At 38.5% G+C, this 19,975-nt stretch overlaps 1 protein-coding gene across 11 annotated transcripts in view; it reads right to left on the bottom strand.

Annotated features, from left to right (window-relative positions):
* The window catches only part of IDE (insulin degrading enzyme), a 139,511-nt gene that overhangs the window by 13,907 nt on the left and 105,629 nt on the right, over window positions 1-19,975 (bottom strand). For 8 of the 11 annotated variants that reach the window (XM_072806111.1, XM_072806108.1, XM_072806114.1 and 5 more), the window contains 5 exons: window positions 11,975-12,057; window positions 8,321-8,465; window positions 5,681-5,791; window positions 4,664-4,784; window positions 1,280-1,371 (listed from right to left, as the gene is read on the bottom strand). In XM_072806111.1, coding sequence (XP_072662212.1) covers window positions 1,280-1,371; window positions 4,664-4,784; window positions 5,681-5,791; window positions 8,321-8,465; window positions 11,975-12,057 — 552 coding nt within the window. Of the gene's footprint in view, window positions 1-1,279; window positions 1,372-4,663; window positions 4,785-5,680; window positions 5,792-7,680; window positions 7,826-8,320; window positions 8,466-11,974; window positions 12,058-19,975 lie in introns of all 11 variants that reach the window. The other 3 variants (XM_072806112.1, XM_072806109.1, XM_072806107.1) reach the window with 1 other exon arrangement.

Raw genomic sequence — 19,975 nt, 5'->3', positions numbered from 1 at the left:
ACTAGTTTATCATAAAAATGGATTTTTGAACCTTAAATATATTTGATCATATCCAAATAGATAAAAATTGAATTTGTTAATTGGCAACACAATCAATATAATAGAGGTGAAGAAAAACAGAGACCCAGATCAACATCAACAATGATCTCGATGCTTCAGGAAAAGGTACTGCCAAAGCTGGAGAGGTACTGGTGATGGAAGGTTGGTCCCAAGTGAACGACCCTGACCACAGTCACTTGGCATTATAGCAAAGCAAAGGACATGAGTGAGCATAACCCTTTTTGAAAAATAAAACTGGGGGCCCAGGTGGCTCAGTCAGTTGAGCATCTTACTCTTGGTTTGGGCTCAGGCCATGATCTCAGGACTGTGAGATCAAGCTCAAGGTGGGCTCTCCACTCAGTTTGAGATGTTCTCTCCCTCTCTCTTTGCACTCGCATGCACGCTCTCTCTCAAATAAAATCCTTAATCAATCAATCTGACCTTAGTAAAAAATCCTGTCTTTGCCACTTATCAGCATCTGACCTTGGGCATACAGTTTTGGAGGCAGTATAGCAGAGTAGTAAGCGTAAGTGTGGGGTCATGAGAGAGGCTGCCAGAATTCCAGAATGAGAATTCCAGAAAGTTTTCCATGTGCTAAACATTTGGGATGCATCATTTAATTTTTTTTTAAAGATTTTATTTATTCATTCATGAGAGACAGAGAGAGCGCGCGCGCGAGAGAGAGGCAGAGACACAGGCAGAGGGAGAAGCAGGCTCCATGCCGGGAGCCCGACATGGGACTCAATCCGGGGTCTCCAGGATCATACTCTGGGCCGAAGGTGGCACTAAACCACTGAGCCACCCAGGCTGCCTTGCACCATTTAATTTAATCTTTAAACACTAATTTATAGATGAAAAAACGGAGGGCTGAGAGGCTAACACACTTTCAAAAGAAAAAGTATCTAGTGTGTGGCAAAGTCTGGATTTAAATGCAGGCTGATCCCACACCATGTGTTCTTACCCACTACACAGTCCTGCTGTCCTACACAAAATAGGGATAATTATTTCCATTTCCCCCTGTGGTTGCACAAGGTAGGCAGCCATTAAAGTAGGTCCACAGTTAACCACCATCATTCAACTCTGCCATACCTTGTCCTATCTTCCCCATAGAGCAGAGAAGGTTAACACTCATGTGCTTACCATCACACAGTGGTGGTGAATGGTCTTAGGCCAGAGTTAAAAAAAAAAAAAAAACTCTTACACTGACCCATAAAAATCTGCTAGAACCTCAACCACCCACCTGCTTTGTTATGTTTCCATGGAGAAGGGCTTCGATGTGCAGCCGTGACAGGAGCTGAGGTATGAAGGCCTTAAGGCGAGGAAGGGTAACATCTGTAAAGGTGTAAAATGTAAAATACAGTGAGAAACCTCTACCTATGAGGTTTCAAAAGAAACCAGTCTGGGCTAATTTAAGACTTACAAAATAGTCACAAAAAACAGTACAGAGTACCATATACCCTTTACCCAGTTTCCCCAAATGTTAGTATCTTTCTATAGCACAATGGTCAAAACTAAGAAATTAACACTGCTACAATACTAGTTACTAATGCAGTCTTTATTTCAGTTTTTCCTAGCCTTTCTTTTCTTTTCTTTTCCTTTCTTTCTTTCTTTCTTTCTTTCTTTCTTTCTTTCTTTCTTTCTTTCTTTCTTTCTTTTTCTCTCTTTCTTTCTTTCTTTCTTTCTCTCTCTCTCTTCTTTCTTTTCTTTCTTTCTTTCTTTCTTTCTTTTCTTTCTTTCTTTCTTTCTTTCTTTCTTCTTTCTTTCTTTCTTTCTTTCTTCAGATTTTTATTATTTATTCATTAGAGACACAGAGAGAGAGAGACACACAAGCAGAGGGAGAAGCAGGCTCCCTGCAGGGAGCCGGATGTGGGACTCGATCCTGGAACTCCAGGATCATGACCTGAGCTGAAGGCAGACACTCAACCACTGAGCCACCCAGGCATCCCAAGTATTCCTTTTCTGTTCTGCGATAGAACCCATGATTCCATCTTGCCTTTAGTTGTCCTCTGTCCTTAGTGCTATAGGTTGCCTCTAATCTGTGACAGTTTCTATCTTTCCTTGTCTTTCACGATCTTAAGAGTTTTGAAGAGTACTGTTCAGGTTACTTTATAGAATGCCCTTTGTCCAGTGTTTTAACTCTGACCACTTGGTTACAGTGGTGTCTGCCAGATGTCTTTACTGTAAGTACACTGTTTTCATCTTTCACTTGTAACAGGGTAACTCATGATGTTCTACAAGCAATTAGGTAAAGCCACCTGCCCATCAATGCCTACTTTTCCCATTGTAACTAATAAGTATTTATTTGGGGAGGAATTATACTTTGGGACTATGCAGATGTTCTGTTTTCTCTTACTCATCAATTTTAGCATACAATGGTACACATTGCCTGTATCAATTTCTATTATGGCATCATAATAGTGATTTTCTGATCTCCTCATTCCATTTATATGCAATGATTTGATTCTTCAATAAGAAAGAGTTGGCCCTTCTCCATTAGGACATTATACCAGTAACTGCTGCAATGCATGCTAAAAATAGTGACTGAAATTCAAAGAGAGACATGGGAAGGGAATTAACCAGTGCTTACTATGGGTCTGTCGTTTTATACGTGTTATCTTATAAACTACAAAGTATGCGCTTCTATCCCCGTTTTAAAGGTGAAAGAACTAAAATGAAGAAAATTTAAGTTTCTTTCCAAAGGCATCAAGCTAGTAAGTTGTAGAGCCGGTATTTGTCCCCTGGTCTGACTAATCTCGAAGTGCATACTTATTCTCCAGATGCCATAAGCACTCCCTACAGATCTCTACCACACTTACTCTCTTTGCCTATACTAAAATGATGTTTACATTCAGGCTTTGCCACTAGGCTGGAACTCCTTTATCCAAGAAACCCCATCTATAACTGATCATTTTTTATCTCAAGCACCTGTAGTCCAGGGCCTGGTGCACAGCAGGCAGTCAGTAAATGCTGCTGGGTCAAACTGAACTCTGAGGTTCCTGCCACCCTGGCACCTGGACAGCTGACTGACTTACAGTCACAGGGGAGCCAGCCTCTCACTCTGAAATGTCTCCACATTAAGCTACATTGGCACTACTGGATTATTGTAGGAGTATATACATACACCAAAAGAGGAGGATTATTTATTTGAGCAGAGAATGTCAACCAAAAAAGTTCTCTATAAAAAAACACATTTTAGGTTTCACATGCCTAGCTTATGATATACTTTTTAGAGCTTATTTTGCTTAAAATTTATATACCATCTAACTGACCCAGAATCTAACAAAGGGGGGAAAAACCCAAAACTTTTGCTTTTTGATTATGCTGAGTACAGGTTCAGGTTTTAAAATAGTTTTTAAATCTGTGGGGTTTTTATTTTTTTAAGAATATACAAAAAAAAAAAAAAAGAATTTACTTATTTATTCATGAGATACACAGAGAGATGGGCTGAGACATAGGGAGAGGGAGAAGCGGGCTCCCCACAGGGAGCCCAATGCAGAACTCGATCCAGGACCAACCCCTAAGCTGAAAGCAGATGCTTAACCACTGAGCCACCCAGGCGTCCCTGTGGGTTTTTTTTTTTTTTTTAAAGGTAAAATACTAAAAAAATAAAAAATAAAAAAAAAAATAAAGGTAAAATACTCGCTATTAACTAGACATGACTCAAACATTTTGCAAAGTATATTAACTGGATGAAAAATGCATTAGTTCTAATTAATGAATTTTATAATCTCTATGCCTACTCATTGAGGTAACTAATAAAATAATGATTGTCAATACTTTGCTCTGAAGTACTGTCACTAAAGACACATCAAAAGCATTATACTTACATAGTAAGTATAAGTAAGGACTTATCATAAAAAGTCATTAAAAATTCAACAGTATTCTTCTACTGCTGAGTAGGTGGGGGAAAAGATTAGTTGATAAAGTAATGCTGAGAAGTGAAACAGATAAAACAACAAAGGGTACTATCAGTCTACATTCTTTCTAATAAGACAATCCTGTGGTAATTTCATTCCATTCAACAGGCATTCGTTAGACACATACTGAGGACATACTATTACACTAACTACCAACTAAAGTGGATAAAAGGAAGGCATAATCACTGTCCTCAAGGAATTTAGGACTTTCAAGCAAAACCTCCGAAAACTAGATTTAAGATTTTAGAAAAAAAGCAACAGAGGAGGACTCTTTAGGCTGTACACATTTTCTAGTTTTTGAACAGATTGAAAGATGCCTGAGCACTCTTTCTGCATAAGACTTTCAAGCTCAGCCCTTTTATCCCCTTCTGAAAATTTCAATATTAAGAAGGTTAAGTAAAAAAAAAAAAAAAAAAAAAAGGTTAAGTATTTTGGTCAAACCCTTTAGTCACCTACAGAAATCTATGAACAGCAATAACTAACTGCTATGGGTTCAGGCTGAAAGCAACAAATGTGGCTACACTACTTGAATACAAAAGCCACTTCAAAGGCTACTGCGGTTTTTATTTAAAAAACAAAAAACAAAACGCACAGCTGGCTTCAATAAAACTATAAGTTATTAGAAAGCATAAACACTAGATAATCAGTATAAATCAAAATGATTTTAGAAAAAAATGAAGAAGTTATACGTAGAGAAAGAGTCTTACCATCCAGGGCTTCTTTTAATTCATCTTTAGTCCAGGCCACTTCAGTCATCAGCAAACGGAGGTAGTACATGGCGTGTTGGTGAGGCTGCTCAGCTCGGAAATTGTTAAGAGATCGCATATACTAGGTAAAGAGAGACACGGGTTCATTAATTTTAGTTCTTTTAAAATCATTTAAAAAGATCAACTATAATCAAACTATTTTGCATGAATCCTGCATTACTGGGATGGAGGAATATTTGCTTCTTTCTCCTTTTTGAAGTGAGGTAATTTAGAATGGAGCTTACTTGAATACTCTCTGATCCTTAAATTAAAGGGCATATGTGCTCTTCATCTGGGCTGCTGCTTTTCCCCAGCATCTGACATGTATTCTAAGTGTCTTCACTATGGGATATCTTTCACCCCTCAGAAAGTCGCCCCCAGTTTTCAGGGCCTCCAGGTATCCTTTCATTCTGTACCATAAAGTCATTCCAAGAGTCCCTATAAGCAAGCAGCAGGTCCATGTACATATATAAAATATTTGATCTTCATCTGAAAACTATACTTGAAAATGGTAATTTTTCTTTTGGTGTAGGTCACAGTTTGGCTTTCAAAATAGCTATCCATCCAGTATTTCCATTATTGGGCCAACTGTGAGTTGAGTTTAAGTGGAAGACATGTCAAGCCTAAACAGCCCACCCTAACATAGCAATGTTCTCACAGCAGTCTGCAGAATCACGTGTCCTCCTGAAATGGAGGGTGATAAAACTTCCAAGGCAGCCCTCACAGCCACTAGGTCTACCTCGGGCTTCTGTCTGAAAGTCAGTGCTGCAACCTTCCCAGCTCTTGAGGGCCAGGGGTCCCTGAGTATCCCAGGCTCACTTTCTGGGTAGATTATAGAACTTAGCAAAGACAGGTGAGAGGACTGCCATAGGGTTAGTAGTGCTCTTCCTCCTCTCCTCTTAAGAATATTCATAGTAAGGCAAAATTACCACCTTAGGAACAATAACAAGATTATAAAAATGAGTTGAGAAAACTTACTGCCTCTTTGATAATTTCAAATCTTTTTTCATCAATCTCAAAGGTAGCCATTTTCTCAATGATCTTCTTTAGCAAAATTGGCTGCTTGTCATTGTAACCTTTCACCGAGAGCTATAAAGAAGAGGTCAGGGTATTAGAAGTCTAAAAATAGCACGAAAAAACGTCCAAATAAACACCATAAACTTGATTTTTTAAACAATGACACTATTCCAAAGCCAGGTATATTAAAATAAAAGTGAAGTAAGAAATTCAATTAATTTATCTTCTCATATATTTTTTTATAAATACAGTTTAACTTAGGAAGAGAACATTAGCCATCTTTATCTACTAATAACCCAAAAGCCTAATTTTGCTATTCCTAAACAAAGTCAATAGTAGGAAAACTCACCTGATGCCAAACTACAGCAGAACACACATCATCAAAATTCAAGTTCTCATTAAGCCAAAACTAATTGCAGAATGTGTTTTAAGTTTAATCTTCAAAAATAATTTCTAAAGAATGGCAGGTTTAAGGTTTTTATAGCCATGGTAAGAAGATAAAAATTACAGGTGGTATCATCTAGCCAACTGTTAGGTATGTCTCAAAATTGTTTATGTTTAAATATTTTTTAAAAATCACCTTTGGCAAAATCAGGTGGTGCCAACTGTGTGTGTCTGTGGTATTTTTGTAGTATCTTGCCATTTTTGTCATTCAATGTTGCCCCAAAAGAATTCATACATCTCACCACTTGCTTGTTGGATGAGTTTTCCTGATTTATCAAAAGCCAATGGCAAAACAGATGTATTCTGAAGACACACTGTCTGTACTATCAGGATTTGTGGGACAACTTACTTGAATAGTCTCCAAAAGCAACTACCTTGAATAGTCTCCAAAAGCATAACATGGAAAGCAGGGGATGCCTATTATTATATTTCCACATGGTGGCACCCACAGCATTACCGGACACACTGCAAATGGAATACCTATGAAAGCCTCTACCTTGGACAAAATGATAGACAAGAACCTCAGCAGGAGTGAAGGTCATTATCGGCCATGGAGAGCACATCATGTACCATGGGAACTAGACTGACAACTAGCAGAAAGCTCATTCTTAAAGCTCATAAAAGTTATTTACTTTAATATGTTACTACAACTCAATAGCAACAAATAAACAACAGATGATTACTTTTCTATGTGAAGTTTATTGTGATCTCTGAGCTTCCAATTTCCCTAAACTCTGAAAATGGTTAGTTATGTACCCTCTTATATATTAAATGAAAGCTATCAGAAATTTTACTTGTGAAAAAAAAAGAAAGTACTGCAAAATAAAAATTTAAAACCCTAAAACCTTTTGTATAAGAATTTATAAAGAGGAGTACACAGCACATGCTCTCATTTTAGTTGTTACTAATACATACAATATTTTTTCAAGAAAAGTGAAGATGAATGTGTGCACCACAGAAGGAATGTTAATTTGGAAAGTAGATAAAGGTTTGAAAACACATCAGAAATAGTTTCAGGAGAAACAATCTAGTTATTTATTGGGATGTTTTAAAAGTAGTTAATGGTGCATGCTACAAAATAAATTAAATGAAAACATCAAACGTATTTGAACACAGGAGCTTTCTAGTGCGGTCAGCAAAAATAAAGGAAGCTTACATAGGAGTAACTAACATTCAAGCACCACAACAATAACTACAGATATTTTTCACTTACAAATGTTAATACACCCAAGCACATGGAAAGAACAACATGTTTCCAGTATTAATACATTAAACATCTCGAGCAGAGGAACATGCAAATAACTGTAGCACACATACATGTTCACAAGTGGCACTAAGCTCTACTGGATCATCCATTAGTGCAACTAATACTAATTTGAGTTCTTCAATTATTAAAAAGGTGCAAGGAAAAAACCATCAACCTTCTTGTTTAAAAATGCAGAAGTTAATAGTTTTCCCAAGCTCAACATAATGCTTAAACGGTGTGGCGCCTTTTCTTTGGTTTTCATTTTACTTACAAGTATTGCATTCATTCCTGATGCAATGCCATAGCTCAAACCTGAGAGGCGTGCTGCATATGTATACTCTTTTAAATCATCCTTCAATAACCTGATAAACAGGTATGTCATGTTGCAATGGAGAGGATCAGCATAAATGTAGCGACTAACAAAAAGAAAAACAAAAGAAATGCTTTGATACCTCAAGCAGTAGCATGGTAATGAAGAAACATGACCGAAGAGTATGGATATGCAGCCTCATGATCTGAATTTCTAGGGAAACAGAACAGGCCAACCTTATGTTTTACAATGGCAGGAAGACATCATTCTGTCATCAAAGACCAAGATTTCACATATAGAATTGATGAGATCTAAACCTAAATCGGGGTCCAATTTTGTTTGAGGAGAAAAATATGACAATCTGATGAAAGATGTTAAAAAAAAAAAACAACAGAAATCAAGGAAAATTTGCATCATGTGAATGTAATCATTGAATACTTAGAATTAAGAGCTGACTTAAAAATTAAATGATGAGAAAATATAATTAGCCATAAATATTTTTCAAAAAGAAATTAAACTCATACCCTCAATCAAAAACGCTTCCATCAAATCAATATAAAAAATGTTGATGAGTGGAAGGCTCTAAGACGTGGGTACTTACATACATCCCATAGATGGTATTTTGGAGGTCATAGCTCAAGCCTGCTAGCTCTGCTGCATATGCATACTCGTTGAGTGAGTCTTTGAGGAGCTCAAGGTACAAATAGGCCATGTTACAGTGCAAGGGGTCCACATAAGCAAATGGGCTGGAAGAAAACGTTGACAGTAAAATAGCTGATTTATTACTTCCCGATGTGATATGGCCTTTCGAGATGGATCAAGAAACTGAACATCAGTTAATATAATTTCCTGAAGATATGGTTTGAATTCTTAGTGCTTAAATTTTTTGCCTCCTGAATCTGTTCTCAGGAGGCAAAAATTACATGATGTCTGAAAAAGAAGTCTGAAATATGCCATGTGTGCTGGTGGTGGTGAGGAGGGAGAAGTAATTGTTTACCCCAGATGGTGTGGCCAGACTGACAAGCTGGAAATGCAGGGCAGGTAAGGAGTGGGAACAGGCCAGAGGGAATGCCTGCCTTGAAGCTAATACAAGGAGGCATGGAGGGGCACCTGGCTGGCTCAGTCTGTGAAGCATGTGACTCTTGATCTCGGGGTCATGAGCTCCAGTCCCACACTGGATATAGAGATTACTTAAAATGAAAAAATGAATGTATTTATTTTTAAAGATTCTATTTATTCATTTGAGAGAGAGACAGGAAAGCAAACATGAGCAGGGGAAAGGGAGAAGCAGATTCTCCACCAAGCGCAGAGCCTGACAGACATGGGGCTCAATCCCAGGACCCTGAGATCATGACCTAAGCTGAAGGCAGATACCCAACCAGCTGAGCCACCAGGTGCCCCTGAAAAAATCAATAAAAAAAAAAAAGGGAGGCATGGCTGACAGAGCTCATACGGCATTAGCATGTCCTCCTCCCTCAGAACAAGCCATACCCTTGGTGAATGAATATGAGACTCTCATGAATATGAGACTGAGAAGTCTGTGTGCTGTGATTTTTGAACTTAAATAAGAAAAACGGAGACATGTAAAATGTTAGCTCATCTCTGAGTTTCCCCCCAAACCAAGAAAGCTACAGCACTGTCCCTAAAATAATTGATAATTCCCACCATACAAGTGCAGACAGAGCCAGGAAAAAATACTAAAATAAAAAAAAAAACTTAAGAAGAGCAACTAAAATGAGGAAACAAGTCAGAGAGTGCATGAGCTAAATAGGACACAGAGATTACCTAACTTAAATCATTTCCCAAATAAGAAACACAGCTTTTCACATGTCACCTGGACTGATAGTGGCAGAATTAGGATTCAATTCTGTCACTGCAGAATGCAAGTCAAGTGCAAGTGACCTACTCATTTGATTATATGACACTGCTTACCTTGATGATAAGTTAAAAGTCATTCACTCAACAAATGTGTATCACATGCTTATTACTGTAATAGACGTAAGCATGTATGGATCAGAAGAGCCTAGTGTTAGGTTCTTCTCTAGGTACTAGAAATAAGTAACAAATTAGGCAGTCACTGACCTCTAGAATTTAACAGTCTGGCTGGAGGAAAGAATAAATTTTAATATATCAAGAGGGGATAGTGCTATGAAAAAAATTAAGCAGGGTAAGAGGAATAGGAGTGAAGGGTGGTAGTAGTAAGATGGGAAGATTGCTAATTTACTTAAGATAGTTAATCAGCATCTCTCTCATAAGGTGACATCTAGGTCTAGACCTGAAAGAAGCAAAAGAGTAAGTTCTGGGGATACGTGGGTAGGGCAGGCTGAGGAAATAGCCAGTGTAAAGAACCTAAACCCAGGTCCTGCTTGGCTTGTTTGACAGCAAATTAGAGTTTCACTCTATCTATAGCACAGTGAATATAACTAATGTACTGACAGCAAAGCCAACAATTTTATCAAAGCTGATAATGAAGCAAAAAATAGAAGAGGCTTACCCATTTTGAGAATTAAAATCAGAGATAATTCTGTTAACTATATAAACATTCTCCATCTGGAAAATCTAAATGGATGCTCTGTTACTGAATTTTTTTTTAAAGTACTATATTATATACATGACAACACATTTCCTTCTTTAGGCAAACAGCAGCTCAGAAACTCACAGTACAATTCACAAAAGCAAAATTATCAATTAAAGAGAATCTAGGAAGGGCTTAGCCCCATAGGAACCTATGTGCTGATCTTAGGTGGAAGTGAAAAACCAGAAAAAGACAAGTCTGGGAGCTCAAAGCCATATGGTTCAAGCTTAAAGTGCAATTCCGAGAATTGTCCTAAAATGCTGCACGCCCAGTAGCTATGCTGGTGAGCTATAAAAGAGAACATGATTCAATTGCAATACTTAAATTCTGGTTCATTTGTTAATGAAAATATATAATTTTGTATCCAGGTGCTATATCCTTAGATATGGATCAGAGTTTTTAAAACTGTAAGTATGCATAATATAATCCTATTTCTGAAAATACTAAAAGGTGTACACGTACAGAAAACTTCTAGAAGAATATACAAGAAACCTAACAGTGTGAGCTCTAGGAAGACCGAACATGGAGAGGGACTTTTGGGAAGCAGACATTTTTAATTCTAAGAACTGCACTGGACAGTTTAGAGAATAAAAAAATACCAAATGGTCTCTCAAAAGATATCATAAAGAAATTCATAATCATAGAAATTATATGGCAAAGTGGTGACAAGCTGCTTGGAATGTTACAAATAACACTCTGAATACCAAAAAAAATAAAACCAGCTTTGTAATGTTCTCTACCAACAATAAGCCACAACCAGATAGTTCATGTTTCCTGTGAAAAGTAAACAATCTCAGCACAGCTCCAGATAAGTCCATGATTCTTGGGTTATAAAATACAGTGTTTACACCCCTACAAGCTCAGCCATACATGTTGGGTGAAACACTAATTTCCTATTTAGAGTTTCTTTTTCCCTTTTCTAAAACATTTAAAATGCATTTAGTTTTAATTTCGTGTCAAGACTATCAAATAAAAATTAGTGGAGATTATTACAGGATGATAGGTTTATTTCCTACACACACCACTGATTTTTAAATAAAAATGACAAAGTATAAACTTTCAAAGTAAAATTTGAACTAGATGATATACTTTATTATATAAACAAATAAAAGGAGACAGAGATGAACTGTAGATTTACACTGAGAAATCATTCCAACAGTATTATTCATAAATGTTACTAAGCATGTTCTTTTTAATTAAATCATTTTTAAGTCAACCACGCCAGGAACAGAGAAAATAGTATCTAAGAGCTTCAGATGTTTAAAGGCTGGAAAAGACTCAAATCATTTAGTAACTACTACCTCCTCCTCTGGGCAAGTTTCAGGAATACAAAACCAAAACTACAACAGAAAACAGCCTGAATTATTTAAATATTTCCTGACTGAAACTTCTGGGCGAGTCTACAGCTTCCCCAGACTCCAAAGTCCTAAAGGCCAGGAAAATCCTCCTAATCGCTAACATAAATCATGTCAGTTAAACGGTGTGCTCAGTGCAAAGGAAGAATTGACAACCTTGACTTTTACAATATACCTTACCACCAGCAGCCTTCCCTGATTCAGGCAATGTAACTCTAGTTTCTTTAATTTCTACACATGGATCTTCACGGAAGCAAAGAAATTTTTTAGGAATGTGATCGTTGACTTTTATAAGAAACTTTGTAACTAGATTCATTTTACATACCTGAAAAATTCAAAGTTCAGACAAGCCTTTGGCAAGAAAAACTTATCATCTTGTTTGAACCAGAGTTTGCTCATAGCTGTATCCTGTGACGGAGAAACGAATTGGTTAATGAAATATGGGGCACATTTGGCAAAAAAGTTCAGTCAAATCACTCTTCAAGAGTAACACAGAAAAAAAAAAAAAAAAAAAAAAAGAGTAACACAGAGGCAATGCTGAGGGTTTCATGGCTTTGAAGCATATTCAGAGGACCACCAGGTGGGAAGGTGAAGAGAGAAAACTGCCGATGCTGGTAGCAGAGAGAAATCACCCTTCTGTCTTCTCTGAGTGAGGGAAATGAGGACATAGCAGAGGAAGAGAGAGACTGGAGAAGCCAATACCAACTATCCTGTCTCTGTCTTTCCGAACACTGGGAGGCAGACAGAGGAGTCCTTAGAAGGTGTGGCAGCCAGCCTCCAAGGTGGGCTACAGCAATCCCTCCCTGTTGCCATTCACAATCCTGGATAGTCATTTCTCCCACAATGAACCAGGATTGGTCTATGTGACCAACAGACGATGACAGAAGTGACGAAATTAGGTTCCAAAAGATACTGAGGCTTTCATCCTGATCACCCACTTTCTCTCTTGAATCACTCACTTTGGAGGAAGCCAGCTTGCAAGTCAAACAACTCTACTGAGAGGTCCATGTAGTGAACTAAGGCCTGCCAACAACGACACAACTGAATTTAGGAGAAAACTCTTCAGCCCTGATTGAGCCTTCAGAGGCTGAAGCCCCAGTCAACAGCTCGACTACAACCTAGTAAGAACCCCTAAGCCAGAATTACCCAACTAAGCTACTTCCAGATTACTGACCTTCAGAAATTACATGGAGATAAAACAAATGTTTATAGTTGCTAAATTTTGGAGGAATTTGTTATGTAATAATAGATTGCACGGCCAACCATGAACAAATAAGCCACTATTTAAACTCTCTAATTCACTCATACTGTATTTAAAATTCTTGAGGGTGCCTGGGTGGCTCAGTTGGTTAAGTGTCTGCCTTTGGCTCAGGTCATGATCTGAGTTCCACATCAGGCTCCCTGCTCCTCAGAGAGTCTGATCTCCCTCTCCCTCTCTCTCCCTGCTCATGCATGCTCTCTTTCTCTCAAATAAATAAAATCTTTAAAAAGAAAATAAAAATAATAAAACTCTTGAAACTCTGACAAGAGATATAAATGTTCTTACTTTGAGAAGACCTATTTAAAACAAATGAATAATAGGAGAGGCAAACAAGCTCTCTTTGAATCGCCTAACCTATAACTCATTAAAATGTAATTTTTTTCTTCCAAGTTTTGAATTTAAATTCTGCTTAGTTAACATATAGTGCAATATTAGTTTCAGAAGAATTCAGAGATTCATCAGTTACATATAACACCCAATGCTCATCATAACAAGTGCCCTCATAATACTCATCATCCATCTCCCCTAACCCCCACTTCCCTCCCTCCATCAACCCTCAGTTTGTTCTCTATTCTTAAAGAATCTTTTACATGGGGCACCTGGGTGGCTCAGTGGTTGAGCATCCGCCTTTGGCTCAGGCTGTGATCCTGGGATCAAGTCCTGCATTAGGCTCCCTATAGGGAGCCTGCTTCTCCCTCTATGTCTCTGTGTCTCTCACAAATAAATAAATAAAATCTTAAATAAAAAAAAAAAGAATCTCTTAGTTTGTTTCCCTCTTTTTTCTCCCTCTTCCCCCATATGTTCATCTGTTTTGTTTCTTAAATTTCACATATGAGTGAAATCATATGGTATTTGTCTTTCTCTATTTCACTTATTAGCATAATACTTATGTCCATCCACTTTTTGCAAATGACAAGATTTCATTCTTTTTTATGGCTGAGTAATATTTCATTGTGTGTGTATATGTATGTATGTGTATATATATATGTATATATATGTATATGTATATGCCACATCTTCTTTACCATTCATCAGTCAACGGATGGACATTTGGGCTTTCTCCATAGTTTGGCTACTGTTGGTAATGTTGCTATAAATATCCAGGTGCATGTATCCCTTCAAATCTGTATTTTTGTATCCTTTGGGTAAATAGTAGTACTATTGTTGGATCAGAGGGTAGTTCTATTTTTAACTCATTGGGGAACCTCCATCTGATTTTCCACAGTGGCTGCACCAGTTTGCATTCCCACCAACAGCGTAAGAGCGTTACCCTTTCTCCACATCCCTACCAACACCTGTTGTTTCTTGTGTTGTTAATGTTAGCCATTCTAACAAGTGTGAGGTATCATCTCATTGTGGTTTTGATTTGTATTTCCCTGATGATGAGTGATGTTGAGCATTTTTTCATGTGTCTGTTGGCCATTTATAAATGCCTTCTTTGCAAAAATGTTTATCCGTGTTTTCTGCCCATTTCTTAACTGGATTTGTTTTCTAGGTGTTGAGTTTGATTAAGTTCTTTATAGATTTTGAATACTAACCCTTCATCAGATATATCTTTGCAAATATCGTTTCCCATTGCCTTTTAGTTTTGTTGAATGCTGAGCAGAAGCTTTTAATCCTGATGAAGTTCCAATAGATCATTTCTGCTTGTTTCCCTTGCCTTTGGCGATGCATCTAGCAAGAAGTTGCTGCAGCCGAGGTCAAAGAGATTTCTGCCTGCGTTCTCCTCTAGGATTCGGATGGTTTCCTGTCTCACATTTAAGTCTTTATCCATTTTTAGTTTATTTTTGTGTAAGGTATAAGAAAGCAGTCCAGTGTTACTCTTCTGCATGTGGCTGTCCAGTTTTCCCAACACCATTTGTTGAAGAGACTATCCTTTTTCCAATGGATACTCTTTCCTGCTTCATTGAAGATTAGCTGACCAGAGTTGAGGGTCCCGTTCTGGGTTTTCTATTCTGTTCCATTGAACTCTGTGTCTGTTTTGTGCTATCACAATGTCTTAATGACTACAGCTTTGTAATACAGCGTGATGTCCAGAATAATGATGCCTCTAGCTTTGCTTTTCTTTTTCAAGGCTGCTTTGGCTATTTGGGGTCTTTCGTGGTTCTGTACAGATTTTAGGATTGCTGTTCTGTCTCTGTGAAAAGTGCTGGTGGCATTTTGATAGGGATTATATTAAATGTGTAGACTTCTTTGGGTAACAATGTCTGCATGAAGATAGAATGTTTTCCCATTTCTTTGTGAACTCTTCAATTTCTTTCGTAAGTGTTCTATAGTTTTCAGAATATAGATCTTTTACCCCTTTGCTTAAGTTTATTCCTAGGTATCTTATGATTTTTGGTGTGATTGTAAATGGGATCGAGTCCTTGATTTCTTTTTCTGCTGCTCTGTTACTGGTGTATAGAAATGCAACAAATTTCTGTACACTGATTTTATATCCCGTGACTTTGCTAAATTCGTGTATTAATTCTAGCAAATTTTTGGCAGAGTCTTTGGGTTTTCTACAGAGTATCATATCATCTGCAAATAGTGAAAGTCTGACTTGCTCTTTGCTCATCTGGATGCCTTTTCTTTCTTTTTTATTGTCTTAATTGCCAAGACTCAGATTTCCAGTACTATGTTAAATAGTCTTCCTCCTGACCACAGAGGAAAAGCTCTTAGTTTTTCCCCATTGAGGACAGCTATGGGTCTTTTGTATACGGCTTTTATGATATTGAGATGTTTCATCTGTACCTACTTTGTTGAGGGTTTTTATCAAGAATGAATGCTGTATTTTGTCAAAGGCTTCTTCTGCATCTATTAATAGGATCATATGGTTCTTATCCTTTCTTTTATTGACATGGTGTATCACACTGATTGATTTGCGAATACTGAACCACCTCTGCAGCCAAGGAATAAATCCCACTTGATTGCTGTGAATGATTCTTTTCACGTACTGTTGGATACAATTTGATAATATCTTGAGAATTTTTTCATCCATGTTCATCAGAAATAATGGCACTTTTTAGTGGGTTCTTTGGTTTTGGAATCAAGGTAATGTTAGCTTCATAGAAGATATGAGGAAGTTTTCCTTTCATTTCTATTTTCTGAAACAGTTTGAGAATAGGTATTAACTCTTCTTTAAATGTCTGGTCGGATTCCCCTAGGAAGCCATCTACCCTGGACTTTTGTTTGTTGGGGATACTCGATGATTAATTTCAATGTTGATTATGGATCTGTTCAGATTTTCTATTTCTTCCTGTTTCAGTTTTGGTAGTTAGTATGTTTCTAAAAATTTGTCCATTTCTTCCAGATTGCCCAGTTTGTTGACATATAATTTTTCATAATATTCTCTTAAGATTATTTGTATTTCTGTGGTGTTTTGTGATTGTTCCTCTTTCATTTATGATTTTACTTCTTTGGGTCCTTTCTCTTTTCTTCTCAGTAAGTATGGCTAGGGGTTTATGGAAGGAGGAGGGTCAAGATGGCGGAAGAGTAGGGTCCCCAAGTCACCTGTCCCCACCAAATTATCCAGATAACTTTCAAATCATCCTGAAAACCTATGAATTCGGCCTGAGATTTAAAGAGAGAAGAGCGGGAATGCTACAGTGAGAAGAGTTCATGCTTCTATCAAGGTAGGAAGACAGAAAAAAATAAAAAATAAAAAACATCCAAGGGGAAAGGCACTCCCAGGGAGCTCGGGCAGGATTCCAGGAGGGGTGGGGATGCCGGCAGGTTCCCAGAGACACTAACAGAGGGCCTGTGCCCTGGGGGAGAGCGCGCCACACCCCACGGCCGAGCTCCCTAAAGGGCTGCAGCGCACGCCCGGGGGGGCCCCGGGAGCGGCTCGGGGCGGCGGCTCCACTCGGAGGGGGCTGCGCTGGGGAGCGCAATTCCAGCGCGCAGGCCCCCGAGCCCAGGGCGACACAGCCCAGGATCCGGCACTCCAAGACAGGCGGAGGCCGGGAGGTGACAGGACCCTCCTGCCGCTGGGGTGGCTCCGAGCTGTGCAGATCGGCGCTCCTGCCCCGGGAGCATCCAGGCCCCTGCAGACTGAGAGCTGCGGTACTTACGGCGGGAGCTGACTCTAGGGCTGGATAGCTGGCCGCCGCTACTGTTGTTGTTAATCCTGGGGCCTCACAGGACAAACAACCCCCACTGAACCTCAAAGTGGCCTCACAGGATAAACAGGATAAACAATTCCCACTGAGTCCTGCACCAGGCAGGGGGCTGAGCAGCTCCCCCAAGTGCTCACACCTGAGAATCAGCACAGCAGGCCCCTCCCCCAGAAGACCAGCTAGACAGGGGAAAAGCAAGTTATTGATCAAGCAGCACTGGAAAGTTCTAGTGGAAGTCGAGGGATTGACAGTATATAGAATCAGAGGATACTCCCCCTTGTTTTTTGTTTTCTGTTTGCTTCCGCCCTCTTTTCTTTTTTTCTTTTTCTTTTTCTTTTCTTTTTTCTCTTATTTTTCTCCTTTTCCCAGTCAACTTGTTTTTGGCCACTCTGCACTGAGCAAAATGACTAGAAGGAAAACCTCACCTCAAAAGAAAGAATCAGAAACAGTCCTCTCTCCCACAGAGTTACAAAATTTGGATTACAATGTCAGAAAGGCAATTCAGAAGCACAATTGTAAAGCTACTGGAGGCTCTAGAAAAAAGCATAAAGGACTCAAGAGACTTCATGACTGCAGAATTTAGATCTAATCAGGCAGAAATTAAAAATCAATTAAATGAGATGCAATCCAAACTAGAGGTCCTAACGATGAGGGTTTAATGAGGTAGAACGAGTGAGTGACATAGAAGGCAAGTTGATGGCAAAGAGGGAAACTGAGGAAAAAAGAGAAAAACAATTAAAAGATCATGAGGATAGGTTAAGGGAAATAAATGACAGCCTCAGAAGGAAAAATCTACGTTTAATTGGGGTTCCCGAGGGCGCTGAAAGGGACAGAGGTCCAAAATATGTATTTGAACAAATCATAGCTGAAAACTTTCCTAATCTGGGAAGGGAAACAGGCATTCAGATCCAGGAAATAGAGAGATTCCCCCCTAAAATCAATAAAAACCGCTCAACACCTTGACATGTAATAGTGAAGCTTGCAAATTCCAAAGATAAAGAGAAGATCCTTAAAGTAGCAAGAGACAAGAAATCTCTAACTTGTATGGGGAGAACTATTAGATTAACAGCAGACCTCTCTACAGAGACCTGGCAGGCCAGAAAGGGCTGGCAGAATATATTCAGGGTCCTAAATGAGAAGAACATGCAGCCAATACTTTATCCAGCAAGGCTCTCATTCAAAATGGAAGGAGAGATAAAGAGCTTCCAAGATATGCAGAAACTGAAAGAATATGTGACCTCCAAACTAGTTCTCCAAGAAATATTAAGGGGGACTCTGTAATAGAAAGAGGAGGTCCAAGGGAACAATCCACAGAAACAGGGACTGAATAGGTATCATGATGACACCAAATTCATATCTTTCAATAGTAACTCTGAACGTGAATGGGCTTAATGACCCCATCAAAAGGCGCAGAGGGAAACAAAAGGCGCAGGGTTTCAGACTGGATAAGAAAGCAAGACCCATCTATTTGCTGTCTACAAGAGACTCCTTTTAGACATAAGGACACCTACAGCCTGAAAATAAAAGGTTGGAGAACCATTTACCATTCAAATGACCCTCAAAAGAAAGCAGGGGTAGCCATCCTTATATCAGATAAACTAAAGTTTATCCCAAAGACTGTAGTAAGAGATGAAGAGGGACACAATATCATACTTAAAGGATCTATCCAACAAGAGGACTTAACAATCATCAATATTTATGCCCCGAATGTGGGAGCTGCCAAGTGTATCAATCAATTAATAACCAAAGTTAAGACATACTTAGATAATAATACACTTATACTTGGTGACTTCAATCTAGCACTTTCTACACTCGACAGGTCTTCTAAGCACAACATCTCCAAAGAAACAAGAGCTTTAAATGATACACTGGACCAGATGGATTTCACAGATATTTACAGAACTTTACATCCAAACGCAACTGAATACACATTCTTCTCAAATGCACATGGAACTTTCTCCAGAATAGACCACATACTGGGTCACAAATCAGTTCTTAACCGATACCAAAAGATTGGGATCGTCCCCTGCATATTTTCAAACCACAATGCTTTAAAATTAGAACTAAATCACAAGAAGAAGTTTGGAAGGATTTCAAGCACATGGAGGTTAAGAACCATCCTGCTAAAAGTTGAAAGGGTCAACCAGGAAATTAGAGAAGAATTAAAAAGATTCATGGAAACTAATGAGAATGAAGATACACCATTCAAAATCTTTGGGATACAGCAAAAGCAGTCCTGAGGGGGAAATACATTGCAATACAAGCATCCATCCAAAAACTGGAAAGAACTCAAATACAAAAGCTAACCTTGCACCTAAAGGAGCTGGAGAAAGAACATCAAATAGATCGTACACCCAGCAGAAGAAGAGAGTTAATAAAGATTCGAGCAGAACTCAATGAAATAGAGACCAGAAGAGCTGTGGAACAGATTAACAAAACCAGGAGTTGGTTCTTTGAAAGAATTAATAAGATAGATAAACCATTAGCCAGACTTATTAAAAAGAAGAGAGAAAAGACTCAAATTAATAAAATCATGAATGAGAAAGGAGAGATCACCACCAACACCAAGGAAATACAAACAATTTTAAAAACATATTATGAGCAGCTATACGCCAATAAATTAGGCAACCTAGGAGAAATGGACGCATTTCTGGAAAACCACATACTACCAAAACTGGAACAGGAAGAAATAGAAAATCTGAACAGGCTAATAACCAGGGAGGAAATTGAAGCAGTCATTAAAAACCTCCCAAGACACAAAAGTCCAGGGCCAGATGGCTTCCCAGGGGAATTCGATCGAACGTTTAAAGAAGAAACCATACCTACTCTACTAAAGCTGTTTTCGGAAAGATAGAAAGTGATGGAATACTTCCAAACTCGTTCTATGAGGCCAGCATCACCTTAATTCCAAAACCAAACAAAGACCCCACCAAAAAGGAGAATTATAGACCAATATCCCTGATGAACA

This window comes from Canis lupus, chromosome 29 (genome assembly GCF_048164855.1).
Source record: "Canis lupus baileyi chromosome 29, mCanLup2.hap1, whole genome shotgun sequence".
NCBI classification, from domain to species: Eukaryota; Metazoa; Chordata; class Mammalia; order Carnivora; family Canidae; genus Canis; species Canis lupus.
The sequence above is the reverse complement of the archived record's forward strand: the minus strand, read 5'-3'. Positions and strand labels throughout refer to the sequence as shown.